Source organism: Solenopsis invicta, chromosome 7 (genome assembly GCF_016802725.1).
Source record: "Solenopsis invicta isolate M01_SB chromosome 7, UNIL_Sinv_3.0, whole genome shotgun sequence".
NCBI classification, from domain to species: Eukaryota; Metazoa; Arthropoda; class Insecta; order Hymenoptera; family Formicidae; genus Solenopsis; species Solenopsis invicta.
Window position 1 is genome coordinate 6,712,496 of NC_052670.1, and position 22,919 is coordinate 6,735,414.

General features: G+C 39.4%; 6 protein-coding genes across 10 annotated transcripts in view; 4 read left to right on the forward strand and 2 right to left on the reverse strand.

Moving 5' to 3' along the window:
* LOC105195869 overlaps positions 1 to 22,919 on the forward strand; it is an 88,922-nt gene that overhangs the window by 57,828 nt on the left and 8,175 nt on the right. The window contains exon 1 of one of the 3 annotated variants that reach the window (XM_039452065.1): positions 20,716 to 22,057. The exons of 1 other annotated variant lie outside the window; for it this stretch is intronic. The gene's annotated coding sequence lies outside the window, so the exon portion shown is untranslated. Of the gene's footprint in view, positions 1 to 20,715; positions 22,058 to 22,919 lie in introns of those variants that run through there. One more of the 3 variants, XM_011161488.3, reaches the window with a different exon arrangement.
* LOC105196740 (arrestin domain-containing protein 2) lies at positions 166 to 3,800 on the forward strand. Its single transcript, XM_011162824.3, has 6 exons — positions 166 to 1,008; positions 1,215 to 1,339; positions 1,602 to 1,819; positions 2,511 to 2,657; positions 2,768 to 2,989; positions 3,113 to 3,800. The coding sequence occupies exons 1-6, from the start codon at positions 896 to 898 to the stop codon at positions 3,302 to 3,304; spliced, it is 1,017 nt and encodes a 338-aa protein (XP_011161126.1). The 5' UTR covers positions 166 to 895; the 3' UTR covers positions 3,305 to 3,800.
* LOC105197927 (UPF0235 protein C15orf40 homolog) lies at positions 3,766 to 5,430 on the reverse strand. The gene is made up of 4 exons (XM_011164534.3): positions 5,031 to 5,430; positions 4,229 to 4,322; positions 3,976 to 4,103; positions 3,766 to 3,904 (listed from the first exon to the last, which is right to left on the reverse strand). Exons 1-4 carry the CDS (start codon positions 5,136 to 5,138, stop codon positions 3,815 to 3,817), a joined length of 420 nt encoding a protein of 139 aa, XP_011162836.2. The 5' UTR covers positions 5,139 to 5,430; the 3' UTR covers positions 3,766 to 3,814.
* On the forward strand, positions 4,841 to 6,503 carry LOC105197928 (coiled-coil domain-containing protein 124). The gene is made up of 4 exons (XM_011164535.3): positions 4,841 to 4,998; positions 5,430 to 5,594; positions 5,702 to 5,970; positions 6,139 to 6,503. Exons 2-4 carry the CDS (start codon positions 5,436 to 5,438, stop codon positions 6,329 to 6,331), a joined length of 621 nt encoding a protein of 206 aa, XP_011162837.1. The 5' UTR covers positions 4,841 to 4,998; positions 5,430 to 5,435; the 3' UTR covers positions 6,332 to 6,503.
* Positions 6,430 to 20,660, reverse strand: LOC105195868. 3 transcript variants are annotated; one of them, XM_026130383.2, is made up of 6 exons: positions 12,071 to 13,295; positions 9,856 to 10,518; positions 9,307 to 9,656; positions 7,940 to 8,741; positions 7,394 to 7,775; positions 6,430 to 7,247 (listed from the first exon to the last, which is right to left on the reverse strand). In XM_026130383.2, the coding sequence occupies exons 2-6, from the start codon at positions 10,404 to 10,406 to the stop codon at positions 7,119 to 7,121; spliced, it is 2,214 nt and encodes a 737-aa protein (XP_025986168.2). In that variant the 5' UTR covers positions 10,407 to 10,518; positions 12,071 to 13,295; the 3' UTR covers positions 6,430 to 7,118. The 3 variants fall into 3 exon arrangements, with proteins under 3 accessions (XP_025986168.2, XP_039308001.1, XP_011159789.2); XM_039452067.1 differs by lacking the exon at positions 12,071 to 13,295 and adding an exon at positions 18,058 to 20,660 and having other exon boundaries at positions 6,917 to 7,247; XM_011161487.3 differs by having other exon boundaries at positions 6,917 to 7,247; positions 7,940 to 8,738.
* LOC105195867 lies at positions 14,262 to 16,463 on the forward strand. The gene is made up of 5 exons (XM_011161485.3): positions 14,262 to 14,630; positions 15,002 to 15,298; positions 15,552 to 15,880; positions 15,946 to 16,075; positions 16,207 to 16,463. Exons 1-5 carry the CDS (start codon positions 14,390 to 14,392, stop codon positions 16,215 to 16,217), a joined length of 1,008 nt encoding a protein of 335 aa, XP_011159787.1. The 5' UTR covers positions 14,262 to 14,389; the 3' UTR covers positions 16,218 to 16,463.

Sequence of the window (22,919 nt, forward strand, 5' to 3'; positions counted from 1 at the left end):
TATATTTTAAGCATAAACTATTCTTAGATTAAAGCATTTATGCATTTCTTTAAGAATTTATTTTTTTGTATGATATTTACTAAATTTCTTACAAAAATATAAATTTTAATGAGTTATTAAAATAAACGTGTTTTTTATTTGAGCACTTAAATGTCGCACAGAAAACATTATTGTTTTCATTATTTTTATTGATAAACGCAACTTTGATTGCTAATGCAATAGCGAGACTAATGCAATGCGTGCCGTGATTTGAACATTCAATGCCAAAAGCAGCATTGTTGATTAGAGTACTGCTATTGGCCAAGGTATCAGGCTGGTGAAGTCAGGTGAGACCAGTCCAGACCGGACTGAATGGGAGGTGGCAAAGAAGCAACCAGGTAGGAAGGTAGGGAGCGAAAGTGAGCGCGTCTCCAAGAATGGGCAAGAAGGTGCGGTGACTGCGAAACGGTGATAGAAAATATCGCGGTGGCGACGATAAAGTTTGGAGTATCAGAGGATTGGTGTCCGATCGATCTTTCCTCGATCGTCTGTCGATCGCGAAAAGTGCGGAGAACGCATGTGGGACGTGCCACTGTTGAGAAAACCGTGACGATGAGGTGTATCATGGTATCGTAGCTGGTACCAATCCACCAGCACGCACAGGAAGAGAGAGAGATTGCGAAGGACAGAAAGAGAAAGAGAGACGCGTGCCATGTTACGAACGTGTTGCTGATGCGATGCAAGCCAGTGATTCTCACCTCGCATCACGAGGTAACGCATGGAAGAAGAAGGTTGCTCCTGCGCGTTCCTCGACGTGTATTCAGTGAGCGTAAAGCCGCGGTGACGTAAACGTGCCCGCACAAACTGTCCTTCTCCGCCAATACATAACGAGGAATATCTCATTTTGGGCGGCGAGATGACGAGGAAACTCAGCAAGTTTTTGATACTTTTCGATAACACGAATCTACTGTATTTTCCTGGCCACTTCTTGTCCGGTCGTGTTCTCATAGAGCTGGACGATGAAGCTTAGTAAGTAACGTCTTTTATAGAAAGTCAAAGAGGATATTGAGTTCATGGTCGAAGAAATCATTTTTGCTCGTAAAGAAGTATACGCGTTAGAAAAAAAAAAAAAAATCTTTTTTACTCTGAGACGCGCGGTAAAGCACTAAATTTACGTAGATGCATTAGATCTAGTAAGTAACACAAGTTTAATAATGTGGGATACATTACCGTAGCGTCTCGGGACTGCATTTCCATGTTGTGGGAGAAGGTGTAGTTCGGGTACGCAGTCAACGTGCCGAGAGAGTTTACGACAAAGAGAATTACATCGATTTTCGCATGCGGCTGTTGGGTGAACCAGGTGAATTAATTACTTCGGGTTATATTGTGTACACGCAATTTAACGTTTTAAATCAAGTTTTTGTCTTTAAATGGCACGCATTTAAGTAAATTATGTGTACACATTGTACGATAATATAGCTTAAGAAAAGTTTTGTTACAATAATTTGCAAAGATGTAATTAAGGATACAATATCTCGTGTGACATCTCTTTAATTAAGATATAAAATAATATTTTTAATATATGCATGTTTTTCTCTCTGATGAAAATCGGGACTTAATAGGCGAAGGACCGTCATTGCTATCTCCCGGAATACATAGTTTTCCCTTCAAATTGGGGTTACCACTTGGTCTACCCTCCACTTTTCTCGGAAAACACGGATGGGTGCAATATTATTGTAAAGCGGCTCTTCGTGAGCCAGGTGGACTTACTCACAAAAATCAACAAGTCTTCATCGTCATGAATCCGATCGACTTAAATCTGGAACCTCCGATATTAGCGGTGAGCTTTTTATGATAATCGATTACTTATATATGCAGATCTGATTTACCTGCACGCGTTTTAAATTCGCCGATTCACCGATATTTTACGATTTGTTTTACTAAAAAGTAACTATCGCGAATAAACAGTTTCCTGAGTAGACACCTTCACAACCAATTCAGATCAAGGAAAGTGTTTCGCGCGTGCAATTAAATGAACATTCAGTGTTCATTACCATAACCGAGACCCAAATACTGGTCATCGACTCGTATGGAAAGCGTTGCAAATACCTTAATGTGAGGCAAAGAATTTCAAGAGATTATAATTCTACGCATACGATGCAGAAATTTAAGCTTAAATAAAAAAGAAACGCGAGGCATTCTGTTTGCGCGACGATTCGTATTAGTATTGTGTTTTGCGCCAGTTGCAACATAACGATACTCGTTAGATCGTGATGGAATAGCCGCCCATATATTCCAGTAATGCATTTGCATTTCTGGGAAAAAAAAGACGCATGAGAAAATTTTTGCGTTGGCGGACAGCATTCAGCGGCGAACATTGTTCAATCGCAAGATAGATAGACGTATCGAATATCGGCGAAACGCACCTTGCTTTCTGAGATATCGTTTAATTTCAACTTTGATTTAACTGAACTTGAATCATTCAGGAGAAATTGTATGCGTATAAATAAAACACTTTCGTAATCGAACAGCAACCTGCGAGACAGGAGATCGAACAGCGCGTGGGTGTCTCTTGCGTATCGGGTGGTCCCGTATTTTGCAGAGTGAGTCTAGACCGGGGTGGATACGTACCCGGGGAAACAATTGGTATTTCTGCGACTGTCACCAATCGCAGTAAGGTACACTACAATTAACATATATAATAATACTTTTTTCGACACTTTTTGATACAGTTTTTAAAGCACGGCGATTTTTCAAGTATGAAAAATTTGCGAATTCGAATTAATAGGTGACGATGAAGTCAACCAAGGCGTCACTCACAGAAACGATACAGTACCTGTGTCGGGGTAAAGTGCTCGCCAGCGAGACTCGCGAGCTGGCTAGCGTTTCTAGGGGGAAGATTCGGCCGGGTGAGGGCGAGGAGTGGCTAAACGAACAAATGTACGTTCCTCCTTTGCCGCCGACGAATCTGAGAGGATGCCACTTGATCAACGTTCTCTATCACGTTTACGTGAGTTGTCAAGAGAAAGATATATTTTTATTTCCAAGCGTGACGCAATTGCGTCAGAATCGTCTTGAACGCGTTGGAGTTTTCGAAGTTTATTTGATTTGATTAATGTTTCCGCCCGCACAGTTCGTCATAAGTCCGAAGAGTTTGGACAAAGAAATCAAGTTACAAATACCGATCGTGCTGGCCACGTACCCCTTGAGGCCGGAGGGTGCACCAGCTGGTACGGCACCGTCCAAACGGGGCGCTCATTACCCATCGACGTTACCCATCTTTCGACCTTGGCTCGATGACAAGGCCTTCGAAATACAGGAGTGAAAGCTCATCATTACGTATCTATTATTGGATTATTACAAAATTAGTGCCTTTGTAATAAAAAAGGCACTAATTTTCTGTGATTATTAAAGATCACTACTGCGCCCGCGCCCGTGCGATTACTCCGTCAAAAATCTTCATCGATTCTTGTATTGCTAGTCACAGCAACGCTCGTGTAAAATTTCAAAGAATCGATGACAATCTTTGAAAATACCGTATCTGGTGTGCAATTATAGGTAGCTGCTAAAACATTTAATGTATTATACATTGAATCTTACGAATACTGACAATACGCTAATCCTGTTAATTGCGTTCATGAAGAATCAAATGTATAAATTGTATAATATTGTATAATATAAGATAACTGAATAACATTTTTTTAACAAAAATATGCGGATAAACATACACATAGGACGAATTATATATATATATATATAAAATATATTTATAAAGAAAACTATGTATAAGTTGAAAAAAAATTTAATGATAGAAAAATTTATTTTTAAAGTGCATTTAATTATCCATCTCTCCTTTCAATTTCGTCAAAACTTGATCTGTCGTAATTCCCGACACTACGACTACCTTCTGCCGACTTCGAGATCCCTATAAAAAAAAGAAAAGTTTAAAATTTGTACGAATTAGTGAAACTGCTTCGAGGCGACTGGAGTACCAACCCGGTCCAAGGTGACATCGGATTTTCTTACTCCAAAAATCGAAGCTAAGTACTTGACGAGTTCGGCATTAGCTTCACCTTCCGTCGGCGGGGCGGAAATTGCAATGCCCACTGCTTCATCGGAAATATCTATGGATATTCGTTTACATTTCGTCAATAATATACCTTTCTTTTTTTTTACACAAAATGATAATGCGAGAACAATTGTTTCTTTGAATAAAAAGGAAAATTTATCGAATGGTATTTCTTATTACCAGTTATGTTGTTACATTTCGCTCCGGGTTTAGCTTGAATTTTAATCGCAACGTTTCCGTCTTTATCTAAAATCACAGGTCCTGTAGATGGAACCTGCAAACAATGCGTTAATGGAGGTAATTTCTAGACACACTCGGCGTGTAAAAGCGCGGGCAAGCAATCAATGTCCCGTTGCGTATCTATTATTATTCCCGGAAAAGCGAGAGGTTGAGCGATCACCGCATAAATTACACGTTGTTTCTTGCCGTTGCTGTGCCTTATGTGCAAGAACCATAAGTCTTTATTAGCACCGCATAAAACTTTCAGTAAGGTAATGAATCAAATGTACAATTCTCGCTGAAAAGTAGCCTCGGCATTTCAAATGTAAAAATTTGTAATAGCTCTCGGTAATCCGCCATCGAAATATTAGTCGAAAAACTTTTATTTGGAGCAGTATGAACAATCTGTAAGGATTCCCGCATTATCCTGCGTACAAAACGCAACAATATTTAAGATTAAATAAAAAATGATTTTCGACGCGTCGCGCGTCGCTTTGTGCCGCGCCTGACATCTCGCCACGTGCCTAGTAATGTCTCAATCCACGTGCAATACTCCGTGCAACATATGTTCGATCGCGGCAACCAGTTACGAGAACCAGTCGTAAGGTTGGTAGACGTGGCTAGTCGCTTCTGTCGACACAGAGTTGCCTGGAGATGGTAGAGTGTACATAACAGAAAATGTCACATTACTTTCGCGATAGGTGATCGAGCATCTTGCGGGCGAGAAATCGGTAAGTACAGCGTTAAGCAGACGATCACTCACGTTGGTGCTCGCCGTCTTCGACGCCTTCGCGTTCTTCGTGGAGCGCTGTTTCGACATTTCACGCGTAACGATTAAATACCCGCAGCACCTTTTTAACCGCGTAAACATGTGCTCTCCGCGAAACCTGTGTTTGTCATCCACTCACGAGATTAAAAGTGCACACACGCGCGATTCTTTTCGTGCTATTACAGCCTGAGAATGTCGATTATTTTGAAGTCTCTTAACCTGGATCTTAATAATTTTCACAGTGTGATTCCGCGCATGTCAGGCTATTGCCAACTTAAATATAGTAATATAGTAAAATACGTGTGCACTTCCTATATTTCGAATACGAGAGAAATACGACGATACAAATCAAACGAAAACTCCGTGAATAACAATCGAATTTACATACCACAGATCAATATGCCGAAGAAATTCGTGGGTGAGAATAGCAAGGCGGTTGCCGCCCGAGCTCGAAAAGCGGCGGCCAAAGAAGCCGAGACTGTCAAAAAAGCGAAGGAAGCGGAAGATAAGGCATGGGAGGACAATGATAAGCAAGTATTGAAGAAGAAACAGAAACAAGTATGTGTCTAGAATTATTATTAATCGAATCGTCAAAAAAAGAGAAGCGCGTCAGTGTTCGTGATGTAAGTTACGGCTTGCCGTTACTCACATTTTATTATATGCAGGAAGAAGTCGAGAAGAAACGTCAACAGCAATTAGAAAAAAAGGCGGAGGCGAAAGCTCTGCTTGAAAAGGAAATGGCAAATATAAAAGTCGGTGGCAAGCAGCCAGCGTCGAAGATTACTAGAGCCGAAATCGTGTCCATCACCGAGAAACGAAATCAAGTGGCTATGAAGAAGAAGGAGGACGAGAAACCGATCGAGGAAAATTTAAACAGATTGATTTTGGAAGGTGAAACGGCTCACGGTATAGATGAAGCTATATCTGTTTTAAGGTAATTACGTTCAAGACGTTGGATTGTCATTTATGTAAAGTCTATGTACAGTTACAGCGGTAAGGCTTTGGAAAATCTCAATATTTTACATCCTCAAGAAGTAGCTATATAGCAGTTATATTTAAATGTTCTCGTTACTTGGATTTATCGTGTCGTTTTTATTTTCAGTTCAAAGGATCCAGAATTAGATCGACACCCGGAGAAACGAATGAAAGCCGCGTACGCGAGCTTCGAGGAACGAACGATGCCGATGATTAAAGAACAAAATCCTACTTTGAGATTGAGTCAGTTGAAACAAATACTTAGGAAAGAATGGATGAAGTCGGCTGAGAATCCGCTTAATCAAACGTTGAATCGTTGACGACTGTATGATGATATCAAACGAACGCGACACACACTTGCGCATCATGGACTGATTAATTATTTAATTTTGTTAAAATAAATAACAACCAACTTGCATTACGATGTAATCATCTGTATACAATTTTATTTGTAAAACATATAACTTATATTAAAAAGTATATGAAAAATAACGGTATATAAATCTTTGGCAAAATGTATGTGCTGTTCCATAGCCTCTGTCAGTATTCACTGGATCACTTAGAATAACTCTTTCATCTGACACGAAAGAGCGAAATAAAAATTATCTATTTAAAAGGTAATATTTACCTTTTAAATAGATAATTTTTATTTCGCTCTTTTGTAACGCTAATAATAGTATACAATTCATTTACGATTGTGTTAATAAGAATTTTTAGGTATATTAAAAATTTACATTTAAAATAGAATCGATTTTATACTTGACAATACATATCAAGTATTAAATTTTGAAATATGTCAAAGTTATTTCAAGTGATCTAACAAATGAGACGTCTTGTATTTATATTTATCTATACATTTTTTTCTGTATATATCTGTACAAAACTTGGCACATTTTTACGAGGCCACCTGAACTTGATTGATTTATCTCTTATCATTTAATTTGACTTTAGTGGAGTCTTCTTGAATTATAAAGTTCTTTTTTTCCGTTAAATATTATATCTGACTGATAATTAAATTAATTGCTAAGCAGTTTGTTAAGCGCTTGAATCGATGCAATTTTGATATAATACAGCACTTTAGACATTATTTCTAGAGTCAGGATGTTATTACTGCCATTTTTTGTTCTTCCACAAATCTATAAAACAATGTATCATGTGATTCAATTGTTGGGGACATTCAGTCATCGGACTATGACCAGCCATTGGAATAGCTTCGAGAAAAGCTTTCACCATTGTCTAAAAAAATTTAAATTAAAACAATTGTGTATCCTGTTTTTGGAAAAAGTTGTCCAATTGTACATAAATAGTTTTAGATGATTTATTTTTCATTTACATACGTAATATTTAATTGAATTGGATGATTGATGATGGTATAAACTCACCCTCTCCATTTGACACTCTTGTACTAGCGATACTTTATTATCTTTTAATCCATGCACTAGAAGCGTTGGTGTGCATATTTTTCTGTGAAAAGCGTAATCACCCTGTGGCCAGTTCATGCCGTTCAATACGTATTTCATGTGCGAAGGCCACTGTTCCATTGATTCTTGACCGCAATAAGGATGCTGTCGGCCTCGTGCAGAATAGAGAACATCTCGATGAAGACCGCACATCAGTAGAGGCGCAAGAATCGCCCTGAGACAGCAATGACCCGCGCATTCCGTGCTCGGTGGAGCAAGAGGGGTCGGACCACCGCCCGATATTAACACAAGCTGATGGATATTGCTATCGTATTTACAAGCTAACGCTGTAGCAAAGCTGCACCTGAAATTTGCGGATAGCAATTTTATTAGTATTACTAAGAATATTACCAAAAGCTTTTTTCTTTTTTACGAAAATAATTTATTTGAGACAAATCATTTTAAAGTAAAAAAAAAAACAAAAAAAAAACGTTTTACATAGTTTTAAACAATTTAAGCATATCTCACCCGTAATTATGCGCGACTAAAACGCACTTCTCCCCAGGTTTAAAAGCGTAATAGTGTAGAACAGCGTCTAAATCCTTTAATAACTTGCTAAAATGATAATCTCTAGAGCGTCCTGGCGCTGAGCTCATACCATGCCCGAGCATATCGGGAGCGATGCAGGGATAACCGAGGGAAGAGAAATACTGCAACTGATGCTCGAAGATTTCTGCCGAGGAACCAAAACCGTGTAAAAAGACTATGGTTGGTTTTCTGTTCCTTCGAAGTGTTACCGAATCTCGAAGAGTTTGTAAAGTATTTTCCTGCGAAGAGATTTCGTCGAACTTTACCCATCTTTTGTAATCTTCGAGCTCGATAGGAGAACCTTCCGTTAATTTTACACCGATCTTTGATAGAGTTTCGTTATTTGAATCTTTGTTTTTGGTTTGGAATTCTAGGCGTAGTTTTTCGAAATTAGCCTCTGTATTGACGGGATCTTCCAGTCTCTCCACTTTCCAGTCGAAATCGACCGACGATGTTCTAAGCTTAGACGAAGTTAACTCAATTTTTTGAGACGCAATTTTACGTTCTGCCTCTACTGAAACTGCTTTTTGCGAATTTTTCTCGAGACTATCCTCCTCCGAGTTATTGCTTAAAGGACTTCTTCCCAACTTTTCATCAATGATTTGTAAAAGAGACTGCTCAAAGCTAGGTTCTTGATCAGGTAACTGAAACTCGATAGTCTCTACGCTATTTATTCCGGAATCTACGCAATCCAATTTTTCCGAAGAAATGTTTTCCGTTGGCATTCCAAGATACAAACCTGCTATTTCATAAAAAAAGCATAAAAGTAGTGAAAACTTATATTACACACTAAAAGAAAAAACATTTTAAAACAAAAAAATTTTACTGGATGCAAAAAAAAATTATTTATTTGATGGCTCCTAATAACTTATTTACTTGTAGTCACGTTAAAAATTTCTTAATTGAAATATATAAATAAAATGAATAAATTTTCCTTAATTAAATCATTTTTCTTCGTAGTTATAGAAAATATTTATCGTTAAAATATTTTTAAATTCAAGACAATTAGATTTTTTAATCTAAGAAAATAATTTAATTAAGTTTAATATTATTATTAGCTTATTTGTGAAATCATTATTTAAGTATAAAAAATATAGAAATACGAAGTTATATACTCAAGGTAATATGTCTATTTATTTAAAAGTATTTTTATTTAAACAGAACAAATGCTTGTTCAAAATATATAGTTTTAAGAAAATGTATTTTTTTTTATTAAAAAAAATTTTCTCTCAATGATATAAAAAGGAATTCAAAAAGGATATCTATTAGAAATAATAAATAATTTTTTCTAAATATGCATTGCTTACTGTGTTTTCTTGCAGAACAATCGAACTCTAGAGAAGCTAGTTCATCAGTTGAACCGACGAAGGCGGGATTAACGTAACCCTCGCCTATCGAAACTCTGGTGAATTCCCTTTTACACTCATTTTCTGTACTCCATTGTTCCTGCATCTTATCCGACAGATGGGTATTAATATCGATAAATGAGTCATCTCCGTCCTTCTTTATTGAAATTTTCTCTTTGGATTGATCGGGCTGAGATTTCATCAAATTATTTTTTGTTCGCTGCCAAGATTGCTGAACATTATTTTTTTCCACGCCAGTTACATGCTTGACGGTATCATCAAGTACCTCTTCCAGAAGTGTATTAATATACCTAATAAAATTAAGTTTTGATTTTTACAATGCGTGTAAATCCTTAATTTATCAAATAATGTAGAAAAAGATAAAAAGTCAAAATATTAACTGTTTGCTATACATTTATATATTATTTTATTACTAGATATATTTGTTCAATGTTAATTAAGCCAATTTTTTGCGTTTTATTTTATTTGCCATTTAATTGAGAAACATACCTTTCCAAGTCCTTGACGATTTGTTGCTTCGCGTTCTGTTCGAACGGCTGGTGATCAATCATTAACGTCAAAGGCTCCGTCGTCTCGTTCGCGCGATCAAGTTTTGAGTTGTCTCGTAACTTCTGCAGATTCACGGAGACCCTTTGCTCCAGTTCTTCGATGCCGTGCGCGTTCTTCTCGGCCTCACAGAGGCTCGTTCGAATACGATTTAATTCCGCCGATATTATTCGCTCTTCGGTGGTGCTTAACGCGCTACCGGACTGGCGAAAGGAACACCTGCAGTTTCCGGATGGATGCGGCCTCCTGGCCCATCGATTGAAGAAATTATCGTTGACCGACTCCGGCCGGTCGACCGTCGAACTCTCGTAGTACCAGCCGCTCTTTAGGGTTGGTCGAAGAACGCGTAGCGTGCGTCGCGGTGCCACGATAAAAAAATCGCAATCGGGCAGCTCGATTCTCCCAGGACTGACTCGATTCTGATTTCTCCAACACTCGAAAACCTTGCCATACCAAGGAGACCCCACTGGAGCCTCCTCTATCTCCGTTGCCATCGTTTCTTCTTCGAAATTCGCGGCCGAATCATAAATATATCAATACAGCTGATTTTCGAACAGTCGAACACGCGACTGCCATAGCACCAGTATATATTTGCTAAGTCACTGCCTATGAAATGAATAATATCAAAAGTATATTTTGTGTGCTTAAAACTTCAATATTATTTATCTTAACAATAGTAAATATGAAACTAACCCGATATGTGAATAATACAAATAGGAAAAGAAATACCTTTTTTTTTATTTAAATAATAGTCGAGATTCTTATTGTTTTTTCGATATATTTTTGTAATTGTTTAAGAAATAGAGAGAGAGCTAAATAAGTGAAAAATATCTACGCTCATTTAATAGTTTAATTTATTTAATGAGTCATTTAATTCTGTAGAAAGTTTTGTAATCTGCCCTACTCTCCTCATGAAATAAACATTGATCTTAATAGTTAATTAACTTGTCAGTGAAATTGCTACCAGTTGCCCCAAATACTCAATATATACAATCCGTTTGGATCACTGGTGTTATAATTATAGATTGACAAGTTTTTATTGCGCAAATAGTGGCTTTCTCGATTTACAACTTTTCCTGCGTGTTCCCCGTATTCGAGCAATAAGATTTCCCCACAAAAAACGAAAGCGTTCTTGCTATGGTCGAATAACTCGAAACGATTTCGAAAAGTGAAATTTATCCAAATATACGCACGAGTTCGAATTCATGAAAAAAAAAAAAAAAAACGAGCATGGAGTCACATGCTTTTGCGAATGGAATTTTTAAATAAAAACCAGTGCAAATTATGAGCGTAATAATTCTGACTTGAACAGAAGAAGTTTAACTGAATAGCTAATTGTAGCATTCTTTTACAACGACGTAAGTCTAGTCTATCTATCGGAACAATCTTTTATTTAACCATAACAGGAAAAAAGTAACGTCAGACGACCGTATAATACGCGTATAATTCAATGATTTCACTTTTTTTTCATAGAAACGTATTCTGTCGATGATATTCCTCTTATAAATGAACTTCAACGAGAAATAAGACATTATGTTAGTAATCGCTAATTTAAAGCATATTAATTCAATCGGGCGAGTCATCAATATAGGAGTGGTTTTAAATGAATTTTTTATACAGAATTATTCACGATTATATTTATACTGTAACTATAATACTGCAAAAAACGCTCTTGCTGAAATATCTAATAATTTAATTAACATCAATTTAACTAGTTATAATGCTCAACCTGATTGTTAGAATATCAAAACTTTTTGCAGCATTATCATTATGCTCGAGCGTCTTATACAATTATTTTGATGATTCAGCAAAATTATTTTTAGATCCGTACAAATCCAACTAAATTTTTGAATACTTTAGCGAAACGGTTTTTTGCATGTAACGTATACTTCGATCTCATTAAATTTTGACATTTTAAAAAAATATAAAGAGAATTATTTTCGAAAATGCTAATAGAGTTCTATAGTATAAGCTTTATTAGCAATTTCATAGAGTTCTATCTTTTAACAGAGTTCTATAGTATTTTCAAAAATGCTAATAGAACTCTATAGCATAATAGAGCTCTTCTATAACTATATTTAATTTCTATTAAATTTAAATCCTAAATCTTTAGAAATCTAACATCACTAAAGGTGTTCTGTAGAAATGTACATATTACCTTGTTCAAGCGTAGCAGCATTTGCGCAATAACATCGCATACACTTAGTCTAATGAATAATATTTAACAACACTGAATATCAAGGTAGCACAAATATCGGACGCAACATGGAAACGTTTGTGTCGGCTATCTTCTAGGTCCTCGCGAGGATTTAACAACTGTTTTGCGACAACGTGATGCGCCCGGACGCAATCGGTCGCGTCCTGCCGACCACTGTGTTTTCGCCGAGAAGCGTCAACGACACACGCGATGATGATGGTGATGATGATGACGGTTCGTCAGGACGCGAGCGTCGTCCATCGGAGTTCGCTGCCGCACGGACTCGCGTCGAATGATTCCACCGCGATGAAGCATCGTGCATTTTTTTTTTTCGTGGGCGTTCCTCAGCCGGCAAATTAAGTCGGGAAAATTGAGGACGATTAATACTTGAGGCACGCAGCACGTCGGCTCACACGGCGGCCATTGTACGTCTCGAACACACGGATGGGGCCAGTGCGTTCGAGAGAGAGCGAGACCCGCTGTCCCCCTACCATCGGTAGGGAAGTTGTATACAGGGCGTTTAGAAAGTCCGCATCGACTTCACCGACTTGCCTCTAGGTCGTTTGAAACCACTTGTTAAATGGAATGTCTGCTATATATTCGTATCTATGCAAAACATCTATGCTACTTTGCACCTTAGCCAATCATAATCTTCGCAGTTGCCAATGGCGTCATACTTGAGGCGTGATCTAACACTAATATCATTTGTCAATAAAAAATCGAAGTATCGAAGATTCAAGTCATAGAGATCTCCTGAACTAATTCCTACTTCGTTGCCACCCTTTGACGAGCCTTTCGTCAATGCCGCGGCTTTGTACATGTAGCTGGTAGCGGTACTCTCCCTTGAATGGAGACTTCCATGACCGGAAGAGACCTTATAAATCGCGATAAATCACGTACGTGAATGCGTGAAAGATTTTATAATCGTATGACCTATTAAAGCGACCCGAGATAATCACGAATACAGGTACAGTAAATAACTGTACTAAGGCACCGAAGCGAAAAAACAGAGCACATCGAGAAAAGAGTCAAGTTGATAATATAATTTTCAACTACAATCTGGCTGTTCAAATAACAGCTCGCTTCCAAGAATGCGAGGATGAATTAAAATTCTATGAGTATATTTGTTCGCGCGCGACTTTATCGATGAGCAATGTAAATAAAGGAAACGATAGGATGTTTTCTATTCTAAGCCAGGAGATTGTGATACGAGCTAGTGTCGCTGACCTATTCGAAGTATCACGCGATTTCGTCGCTATCGATATTCGCAATTAAAAGATCTGCAATCTATTTTTCTATATATTAGATTCGAAGCTCTAATTGAAGAGGGTGATTATTTACAAAATTATTTTAAACAATTAAAAATGAGTACAAAGGCTAATGAGAGTTAGCGCGAGAGTTAGCAATGTGCACGACAAAACATCAAAAATAGACGAAAATTCTTTGTTTATTCAATACAAGTTATCTTGTATCTCCTTCGATCATAATGATGTAAATGATGTGACCATTCTGCGAGCAACGAGACTCCGTTGTATCATCATAACGTAATTCTTTCCAGCACGCATAAAAATAATTTCGCGCGGTAGTGCACACATACACAGGATGCGATAATGACACGTTTTGAATAAATGTGTTTGCGGAACAAACGAGTTACGAGATAGCGCTCGAGGAATATTGCGAGGAAGAAAGGTGCAAGTAGTAAATGCAAGACGTCTTAGACGAAGACGACTAAAAATAGAGAAGCGTACTTAACAAGTAATTTACTTGGAATGCTGCAAAATAGAAAATCTTTCTGTCTTTACCGTATTAATTTCTTCGTATCGCCAAATGTTTGTTCAACTAATGTTTATATTTATGATCGCATCGTGAATATCTATGTCTGCGGATGGCGAGGCCAATATTATCATTACAAGAGTGTGCTTTAACGCTCTGCAACCCCTTCCTTCGTTACGCCGTGCGTATCGCAGCTTTCGGAAGAGACGCTGCGAATAGCGGACGACAGCCTCGCAGCGGCCGGTGTTCGCGATAAGCAGTGCAAATTTGACGTTGCACTCCGTTGCCAAGAGGCAGATAACAATTTACGCGTTAATATATTAGCCGACGTGCGACGACGTATCTTTACGAGGGCGTACGGCGCAAACATTTCCAACTAAGACTTTGACATCGCAAACGCTGTCGGTAATGGTCATTAACCCCGTAGCCCCGAGTAAGCGGGCTTAAAGGTATAAAGGGTTGCGTCGCTCATCCCGCTCGATTACTCCGCTGAGAGAACTCGGCGCTATGGAAGTGACACACTTGCTCGTCGTGTATCTTCTGGTCGGTTCGAGCACGCTGTTAGTGCACGCCGAAAAGAACGCCGAAGTCAAGGGAGCCACCGAAGCACCGATCAGCGAGGATCAGCAGAAGGTGTACGATGAATGCCGGAATCCGGACTACAAGAAATACGTGAAGTGTTTAATGAGACCGAAAAGGCATCACGGTCATCACACGAATCACGGGGACGAGCCGTCGGCGGAAACTGGTAGATCACCAATCGCTATATCAATCGAGATAAACACGGGAATTCGCGTACCAGTCGGAAGTCTTCACTCAAACGTATTATGCAACTGCAGCTGTTGCGCGATCACTTAGAGAGATAAACCGGCGTATTAAATTAAAATTACTAGATCTTTATAACGCAACACATGCAGTTGTGCAACGCGGTTGGTCATTAGCGCGACTTTTAAGTACGATGAATAAGTATAAGCGATATTGCGACAGCCTTTATTTTTATACAGTTAGTTTTTACTTGATTATCTACGTCCCGTACTATCTAAGTACCGTTTATTTTTGTTTACGCTACGAGAAACTTGTGCCTCACTGCTGCAAGCTATAAGCAATAAAATTCCGCAGATGCCATCAATTGTCTCGAAACGTGTCTAAAAAAGTGCGACCATCACTTGGATCATGAATGCGAGAAAAAATGTAGCCATTGCACGAAGAGAACTAGGCACAGGCATCAAATCATTACGGAATACGAGACGGAATGCGTATCGGGAAACTGCAATGTAGCCAATGACGGTCTAAGAACTACTAATATAACGACGAATATCGGCATTAACAATGTCATTAATCCTTTCGTGAACGCTAATTGTACTATTCCAGGAATTTGTCAAAATATTACTGGTCCAACTATCGAAAGCTGCTGTCGTAAGTCAAAGCCTCTATTTATTAATGTAAGATCTAATGTATAACTGAAATGTACGCAGTTTAATAGACAAAGAGCGCTTAAGGCCGGTATTCATAATCGATTCTTATATTTAAGATCGTCTTAAATATTACCTTAAGATGTCATCAACCAATCAGAGAGCCGTATTAGCATCTTAAGACGTTACTTAAGACGATTTTTAAATAAGAATCGACTATGAATACCGGTCAAACCGGGCTTATTTCTGATTTACAGCGCCTGGTGGTCCCTGTCGCCCTGGTAGTGGCCCCTGCTACCAACCAGGGCAACCAGGACAACCAGGGCAACCAGGGCAACCAGGGCAACCAGGACAACTAGGGCAACCAGGGCAACCAGGGTATCCATGGTATCCATGGTATCCAGGGTATCCAGGGTATCCAGGGTATCCAGGGGTAGTGCCCCCTGGATCTATATCATCGCTCCCTATAGTACCTCAAATTTCGTTAGTGCCGCAAATTACATACGGAGTAGGATTCGGAGCTGCGGGTGGGTGCGCGTACAATCAGTGGCTTTGCATTCAACAAACCGGGGTCCAGGTGCCACAGGTAGACATATCGTACTAGGTCAAAAATATTCTTTATACATATATTTAAAGACAATGTAATCGTAGTTTGCAACTGTACAACCTGACTGCTCTGGATGCGGCAATCCTATCTTGCGTTACAAATGTGATATAAATTGTTACGCAACTTACACAGCAGCAACTAAAACACCTTGTAAGACCCCGGAATGCGTTGGTGGTGAGCATTTATTTTTAACTGTTATCATTAACCATTACAAATTAATCTGAAATCAAATGCGATTTCTTCTCTTATCTGCAATCAATAGCGCCGACATTTCTACTTTTATTCGCGCAATATTATTATTTTAGGTACCACCTAAAAATATCTTGGAACTATCGAAGGAATGAGAAATGTTTTATTGATCATCCATATTGTTTATATTTATACAAAATATAGCTTATTATAAATGGTGGACTTCATAAGAAATTGTAGCCTTGAAATAGCCCTAGATCTACCAGATTCCCTCGTATTCTGTTTGCTGAAATAATCACCTATAGTCAGATTCTCAACGTTAACTTATGAAGATTATGAACTTATGAATAATAAAGATATTACTTTTCTCGTACAAAGATTTTGCTTTGATCATGTCCACATTGAAATATCGTAAGTTACGTTGGTCAGTTGTGACACAGAAAAGGGTATACCGATGAAAGAGAGCGCGACCATGTATATATGGTTGCCAATCTTCTGGCGCAATTGCTATCACAAATTTCTATCGCAATTAAATAATTATGATAAAAAAATATCTGAATAAATTAAATTATATTTATAGTAAAAATATAGAACCATGAAGCTCGAGAACCCGTTACAACATTGAACAGTTAAAAAAATATCCACATATTTATTATTTCGACATATGGCTGGAAGTAACGTTAGAACGTAATGTGTGTAATGCATGTAAATAAATGAATGATCGAATTGAAACCACAGACGCGATTGCAAAATTTGTCTTGCATTATGCGTAACGCATCGGCAGTCGTTGGCGCGCTGTGGTCGCCGGCATCGACTGCGTCGCGTGGACAAGCGATGTGCTTCCGAACCCCTACGGACTAGCGAGTGCGAGAAGGCTCCGTCAGGTGTCAAGGTGGGAACAGGTGCTGGAAGCATAGGGCCGCAATATTCAGGTGCACCGTGACGAAAGACTGTGACATTACGACGTTTACGAGTAAGGCTGAGCACAAGACAAACGAAACGGTTTTTTTATTTGAATTTTTCATCACGCTTTTAAAGCTGAGGGATGTTGAAAGAGATTTTCTCCGAGACGATCAACGATACGAGAAGATTCGAAGTAGTTTTTCCGTAGTCCTTAGAATGTTACTTTGGCCGATTACCCGCGCAGAAATAAAAACGTTAAACGACTTTCTGATCGGTCTGTTGAGCGAAGTACACTGTACGAGTAAATGGCAATAGTAGTTTTATTTTTTGTTTTTTATCAGGAAATTATTTAACATTTTTTTCCACAGGCCAAAGTAACAACTTAAGAGCAATCAGTGTTTACGATAATTACCTGATCACTTTACCATTATCGCGTTTGCACGTAGGCACTTCGAAAAGAGATTCCAGCCGCCGCGAAACAAAAAGTACCTGCAGTCGTGAACCTATTAGCTGCCTTTCGCAATGCACCAGCTTCGATAAGGTTGGATAGCGAAAGTGTTTGTAGCATCCCGAACAGGCGCAGCGTGGGAATAGCAACTTGTTTCTCCTACTACGATCTTTCTCTCAATTCCGAGGCGTGGATGGATCCCTTTCTAAGAGAGTTAAGTGCGTCGTTAACGCGGCTCTCGCCGTATTCCGCGGCGAGGGTAAAAATTAAAATGCACCATGGGAAAGGAAAACGGTTTTCCATCATCGGTCGTCGATTTTAGCGCGCGTGTTAAAGGTAGCCCGTTTCTTCGCACCTGCAATTACATGTCGGCATAAAAAGTATTGTTGCAACACAGAAAGTTGCAACATAGAAGATGCAGATACAAAATTAATAAAAATACGTCAGGCTTCACTCCTTCGTATAGTCGTATAATGAAATGTTGTAACGCCGAAGCGTTCACGTTTATCGGCATTGAAAATGTCAAATTGAAGAGACCCGGAAGCAGTATTCTACGAGGAAATATTTCGCGCGTAGAAACATGTAAACGTAATATTTTACCGACATCGATACTTACCTGAACAGCTACGCTAGGCGGACTTGCCCTTAAGCGACGCCTTCCATCGTTATTGTATTGTTAGAGTAGAGAGCTAGCCGGCACGTACACACGACGACGGTACGTACGCCGTCACCGTATACGCTACGTTATGCCACGCCAGTTTCTCGAACGATAAGAATGTAGCGTTTCCCTGTGGCGGGCCGGACAGCGTGGGCAGTCCTGCCTCCGAACAATCAAATTTACTGCGAGCGCAAAGGATTGTTCCTGTTATTTCAGCCCACTCCAGCGCGAGCGTCCGCCAATCAATATCTTCTTGCGTTAAACCTTTTAAAAATTATGTCTTTTCTTTTTTTCCTATATTGGACAAAATCTCCAATTTATTCGTCGAAAAAAAGAACTTAATATCGTTTGCACACTGAAAAAAATGCTGTAATATGAATTAAAACGTAATTTGAATCAATTAAACAAACTATCATAAACATATGTAGTTGATTCAATTACATTTTATTTATTCAATTATATTTGTTACGCTTTACTTTCAATCTTTCTGTTTTATTAATGAATGTTATTGAATTAACAAGATGTTTTTAATTAGACTGATGCTGTTGATTCAACTTTTTTTTCTCTGTGCATAAAAAAGATAAGAATTGCAGAATATTAAAATTAGTCTCTAAGGAAAACATTTCTATAGCCGATGTATTGTCACACCAGCCACTAAGGAAGTGAACTTCTCGCTTCTTTTCTTTTTGTCGATCTACATCTGGTGTGAGGTTTATCAAGGGCATGACGGACCACCCACGGATATGTGTATCGGAACCCAGGTGGAATCATTAGAGCGAAAGATCGACGCGTATACCAGACCGCTAACATCCGTCGGTTGGTGTATCAAAAAGTCATATACCGTCAAGCCGTCAAGTTTCGTTCTATACAATATATTTTTTACGACTCTCGTCTATTCTCTGTGTGTACTTTGCGTAAAAGGATTGAAGGGTACGCTACATGATATTGCGCCGACAATACGCCGCTCCTCCACCCTCCCCTCCCCATAAAGAACATTAAATTTTCACGGTTTGTGAACTTATTTCCCTGTGAGGCTCCCAGGGTGCCCGAAGACGACGACGCCCCTCGAAGGCGCGCGGCGCGTGCCAACAAGTTCGAGTGAGGCTTCCAATTAACTCGAGCACATGTCATCCACGCGCGTCGACTTCCTGCGGTTAAAAACTTTACCGGCAACGCTCGGCAAAATGTTAAATTAGTAGAGCGTACAAGATAGGAAATGAGACGAAAACAGCAATAATAAACATCTTACGAGCTTATTGGCTTATTATTTTCTCGCTTCTGGTCTTTTGGCATAAAACTCTACGTAAGAAGAATATTTATATGCGTAATCTTTTGTTTAAGAGATTAAACTTTGCGTAGCGCATCATATAGCTGCATAGCTAATCGATTACTTACACAAGATCCGTTGGTGGTCTCTCATCGAGATCGTCATCGGTTGAATAATTCGAGGAGTCACTGGCCCGTAAAATGACTACCACCGTGGGCATCGTCGAGAGCGAATGGAAGTTCGTTGGGGACGGCCCACAGTCAAGGGTTAGCAAAAGTCCGTTACAGTTATTTCTTGATGCAATCGTTCAGTCGAGCACTCGGAAAACACTGATGAAATGACCGGTAATCGATTTGAACGATGGTATACACGCATGAGACACACACGTTAGGCGCGAGACAATCATAATTTTCGAACGCAATGTTTTCGAAGTAATCCAAATGAGTGCGTTCAAGAAACAAATGAGAGAGAGAGCCAACTAGAAGTTCTAATTATCTTTACATGTTTACTGTCCACGAGGCACTTGTGACTCACGTGGCGAACGTAATGTTCTTACATACATATTCATGAGTTATTATCTACACGTCGATGAGTCATGTGCGATGATACAATTTAAAAATAAATTTCTTTCTAATTCTAAGTTTAATAGTTATAATGCGCAATTGATACGTCGCGTTCAAGCGGAAAGCATTTTAATCGCATCGGCAAGATGAGGTCAAAGAAATCAAAATGAACGGCCACCGGACGTGTTAAATCGGGAATGTAAGCTTTACATATGAGCAAATATATATACACCGTGGAATTTGTGATAAGATGCTGGCGATCATTAAAGCACTTCCCCGCTGAAAAATGCATTTAGTTATGAAGCTATTACGGGTGTCCAGTGATCGTTTGGCAAACGATCAATTTCATTTGTCATTGTCCGTTTTAACTATCCGTGTCTCGGAGGATCGCTCATTTTCCTTAATTGCACGGTACGACGGTACATTTAATTAGCTTTCTGATTGAGTCGATGAGAACAACAACCGCACGTAACAGCGGGATATAATGATTGCTGCTGGATATTACAGCAGGGGGAACGGCTGCTTTATAGATACGAGTTTTACATTGCTTATCGTTCGCCGATTGCTAAATAAGTCGGCGTCGACGTCGGCGTGGAATTTTTTTCCTTTTCGATTTTAATTTATTCAAGAAGGTAGCCCACGATGCGGCCAACGTATCCCGAGTCCGTTACTATTGTTAATTTCACTCGAGAGAATCGCTCGTAGGATCCGAGTACGCTTTTTACATAAAAAAAAAACCTGGCTTCAGTATTTGGCAGACGAAAAGATGGCAGACGAAAAGAACAACTTTCGATTTTCATACGTATATTTTCGGGAACAAGGCGAAAGAATGCCTTCCCAAAGAGAATCTACTGAATCAGCTTATCGTGTTGTAAGAGATCAGCACTTTTTTGGCCGTCTCATAAATCAGCGCTCTATATTGTACGTAACATGAAGGTGTTCCTAGCAATAATTTATCGTCCGCCTGATCACATGTGAGATTAGTAGGAAATGCGTGGGCCACATCGAGGTGTTCCTTAAACGTCAATGTTTCGTGTAGTCTACCCGCGCGGCCTACGTTTTTAGATTAGCGCTTCTGGATGACTGGGCGAAATGTACTGATAGACGTTCGATTCGCCGGTGGTAGGGGCTTTTTTTCTGTAACGAGAGAAACCAGATTTTTCCCGACTGTATCTCTCCAGAAGACACCTTCTATCCGTGCACCGTTTTCTCGTTTTCTCAGCTCGCCAGTAGCCATGGCGGATTACAAGATGGTCTATGGTGTAGGAATTGCATAGAGAGAGAGAGAGAGAGAGAGAGCGCTTTTTGCTCGGCTCAAGGCCTCGGCGAGAGATGTGAATGAATCTAGAACCTGTTTCTCTCCCCACAGGTTCTTCTCACACTTGCCCGACTTCTTAGCACAGAGTCGAGCGATACGCGATAATTTTACTGAAGATAGCGTTACCAGCGCTTTTTGCCACGTCCGGATTTAGTATACATTACAGCACGGTGCTCTTTGCGGTGTTTCGTCGACATTTTAGGGAGTCGAGACCTTTCTTCTTTTATTTCCTGCGAACGCCCGGTCATAGAGTTGTTATCAGTTCCGTCAAAATAGGCTCGCGAGTTAACGGAGCTCGAGGTCGGTTCGACAAACAAAAGATAGAAGCGCTATTATCGTTCGCGTTACTATTATTGTCATGCAACGTTATCATTAATATAATTATTAAAGGGAAGAAGCAAATGAATAAAGAGAGTGGGAGAGAGGTAAAGGGATTGTATCCCCGTGCAGGTAGCGCCACAGGCAATCGGTGCTCTTGTGATACCGGCAGTTTCGAGCGAGTCCTGCCGGTGAACGTTCGTGCGGGCCGAGCGAGCGGGGCTTCTTCCCTCTCGTCGACCGGTGGCAGATATCGGTGGCATCGTTTCTCGAGCTACCTCGGGAGCTTGCCTCCAAAGCGGACCGTACTATACGGCCATACAGCAGTGTCGTCGACCGTTTTGCTTTATCAGCACGGTTCCGGGTTCGCGGGCGCGCGGTTAAATTAAGATCGGAATCGAGATCGGATTGGAGCCGATGACGCATCGGAGCCGTTTCATCTGCAAGACCATGTTCGCGCGATCGAGGGGCAATAACTTCCTTTGATCGAAGGCAAGTCTTCGTCTCTTTGTTTCTTTCTTTTTCTCACCGCTTCCATCCCACCATTCGTAACTAATAACTGCACACGCACCTCTGCGCTTTCCAATAACTCTCTACGATAGATAATGTCACGCTAAATTGACTAGATAATAAAGTCTCCTTCGCTTTATCCGAAGTTAATTAACTAATTTCTATAGTTGTATAATTCAGAATGTAATTCGAAAGGATAATTGCTTTTTGTGGATGGAACTGTACATTACTGGAGCGCTTCGCCTGCTCCTCATTGGTTTGCACTCAGCCGCGCTTACTAGATATCAACACATGCTTCCTCAGAGGACATTGACGTATACAAATGTCATGCGCACAGTTCCGCATAATTTAGAGCTCCGACACATTAATCTCGCGTATAGTACATGTACATGGATCTATGATGCTACTAAAAACTGATGACCTTTGATGTGACCAGAGATTTCTGTTATTGATGAATCCACAGTACTAAATTATCTCTTCCTACAAGTTACTGAACCTTAGCCGCGAAAACAAACATTAACTCAGCTAACCGTCAGAACGTTTCTGTGCTTATTCTCGCGATATATTCTCGTATATACTCTCTGCCTATTCAAATTATAAATTGCGTTAGACTCCGAGCATAAATTTGGGGAACATCGCGATTTTTAATTTATTTAACAGTAAGAGAACATACGGAAATTTTTTGCGATCGTTTTAAATTTTAATATTCATCCAATTCAGTTTTCGAAAAGTAAAATAAATTAAAATTAGTTTACAGTCGCGGCTAATATCTGCTAATTTATTATTTCCGAACTTTCGTAAATTTGCTCCATTTTGTAGAAAAATAAACATCTTTAAAAGAATA

Excerpts from the sequence above, each read along its gene's own strand:
- LOC105196740 (XM_011162824.3), top strand. The coding sequence starts at position 896 with ATGACGAGGAAACTCAGCAAGTTTTTGATACTTTTCGATAACACGAAT. Across the intron at positions 1,009-1,214 it reads GAGCTGGACGATGAAGCTTA|CGTCTCGGGACTGCATTTCC; the intron begins GTAAGTAACGTC and ends ACATTACCGTAG. Across the intron at positions 2,990-3,112 it reads ACGTTCTCTATCACGTTTAC|TTCGTCATAAGTCCGAAGAG; the intron begins GTGAGTTGTCAA and ends CCGCCCGCACAG.
- LOC105197927 (XM_011164534.3), bottom strand. The coding sequence starts at position 5,138 with ATGTTTACGCGGTTAAAAAGGTGCTGCGGGTATTTAATCGTTACGCGT. Across the intron at positions 4,323-5,030 it reads CGAAGACGGCGAGCACCAAC|GTTCCATCTACAGGACCTGT; the intron begins GTGAGTGATCGT and ends CATTGTTTGCAG. Across the intron at positions 3,905-3,975 it reads CCGATGTCACCTTGGACCGG|GGATCTCGAAGTCGGCAGAA; the intron begins GTTGGTACTCCA and ends TTTTTTTTATAG.
- LOC105197928 (XM_011164535.3), top strand. The coding sequence starts at position 5,436 with ATGCCGAAGAAATTCGTGGGTGAGAATAGCAAGGCGGTTGCCGCCCGA. Across the intron at positions 5,595-5,701 it reads TGAAGAAGAAACAGAAACAA|GAAGAAGTCGAGAAGAAACG; the intron begins GTATGTGTCTAG and ends TATTATATGCAG. Across the intron at positions 5,971-6,138 it reads GAAGCTATATCTGTTTTAAG|TTCAAAGGATCCAGAATTAG; the intron begins GTAATTACGTTC and ends TTTTATTTTCAG.
- LOC105195868 (XM_026130383.2), bottom strand. The coding sequence starts at position 10,406 with ATGGCAACGGAGATAGAGGAGGCTCCAGTGGGGTCTCCTTGGTATGGC. Across the intron at positions 9,657-9,855 it reads ATCGTCAAGGACTTGGAAAG|GTATATTAATACACTTCTGG; the intron begins GTATGTTTCTCA and ends TAATTTTATTAG. Across the intron at positions 7,776-7,939 it reads TTAGTCGCGCATAATTACGG|GTGCAGCTTTGCTACAGCGT; the intron begins GTGAGATATGCT and ends CGCAAATTTCAG.
- LOC105195867 (XM_011161485.3), top strand. The coding sequence starts at position 14,390 with ATGGAAGTGACACACTTGCTCGTCGTGTATCTTCTGGTCGGTTCGAGC. Across the intron at positions 15,299-15,551 it reads AACTATCGAAAGCTGCTGTC|CGCCTGGTGGTCCCTGTCGC; the intron begins GTAAGTCAAAGC and ends TCTGATTTACAG. Across the intron at positions 15,881-15,945 it reads CCGGGGTCCAGGTGCCACAG|TTTGCAACTGTACAACCTGA; the intron begins GTAGACATATCG and ends ATGTAATCGTAG.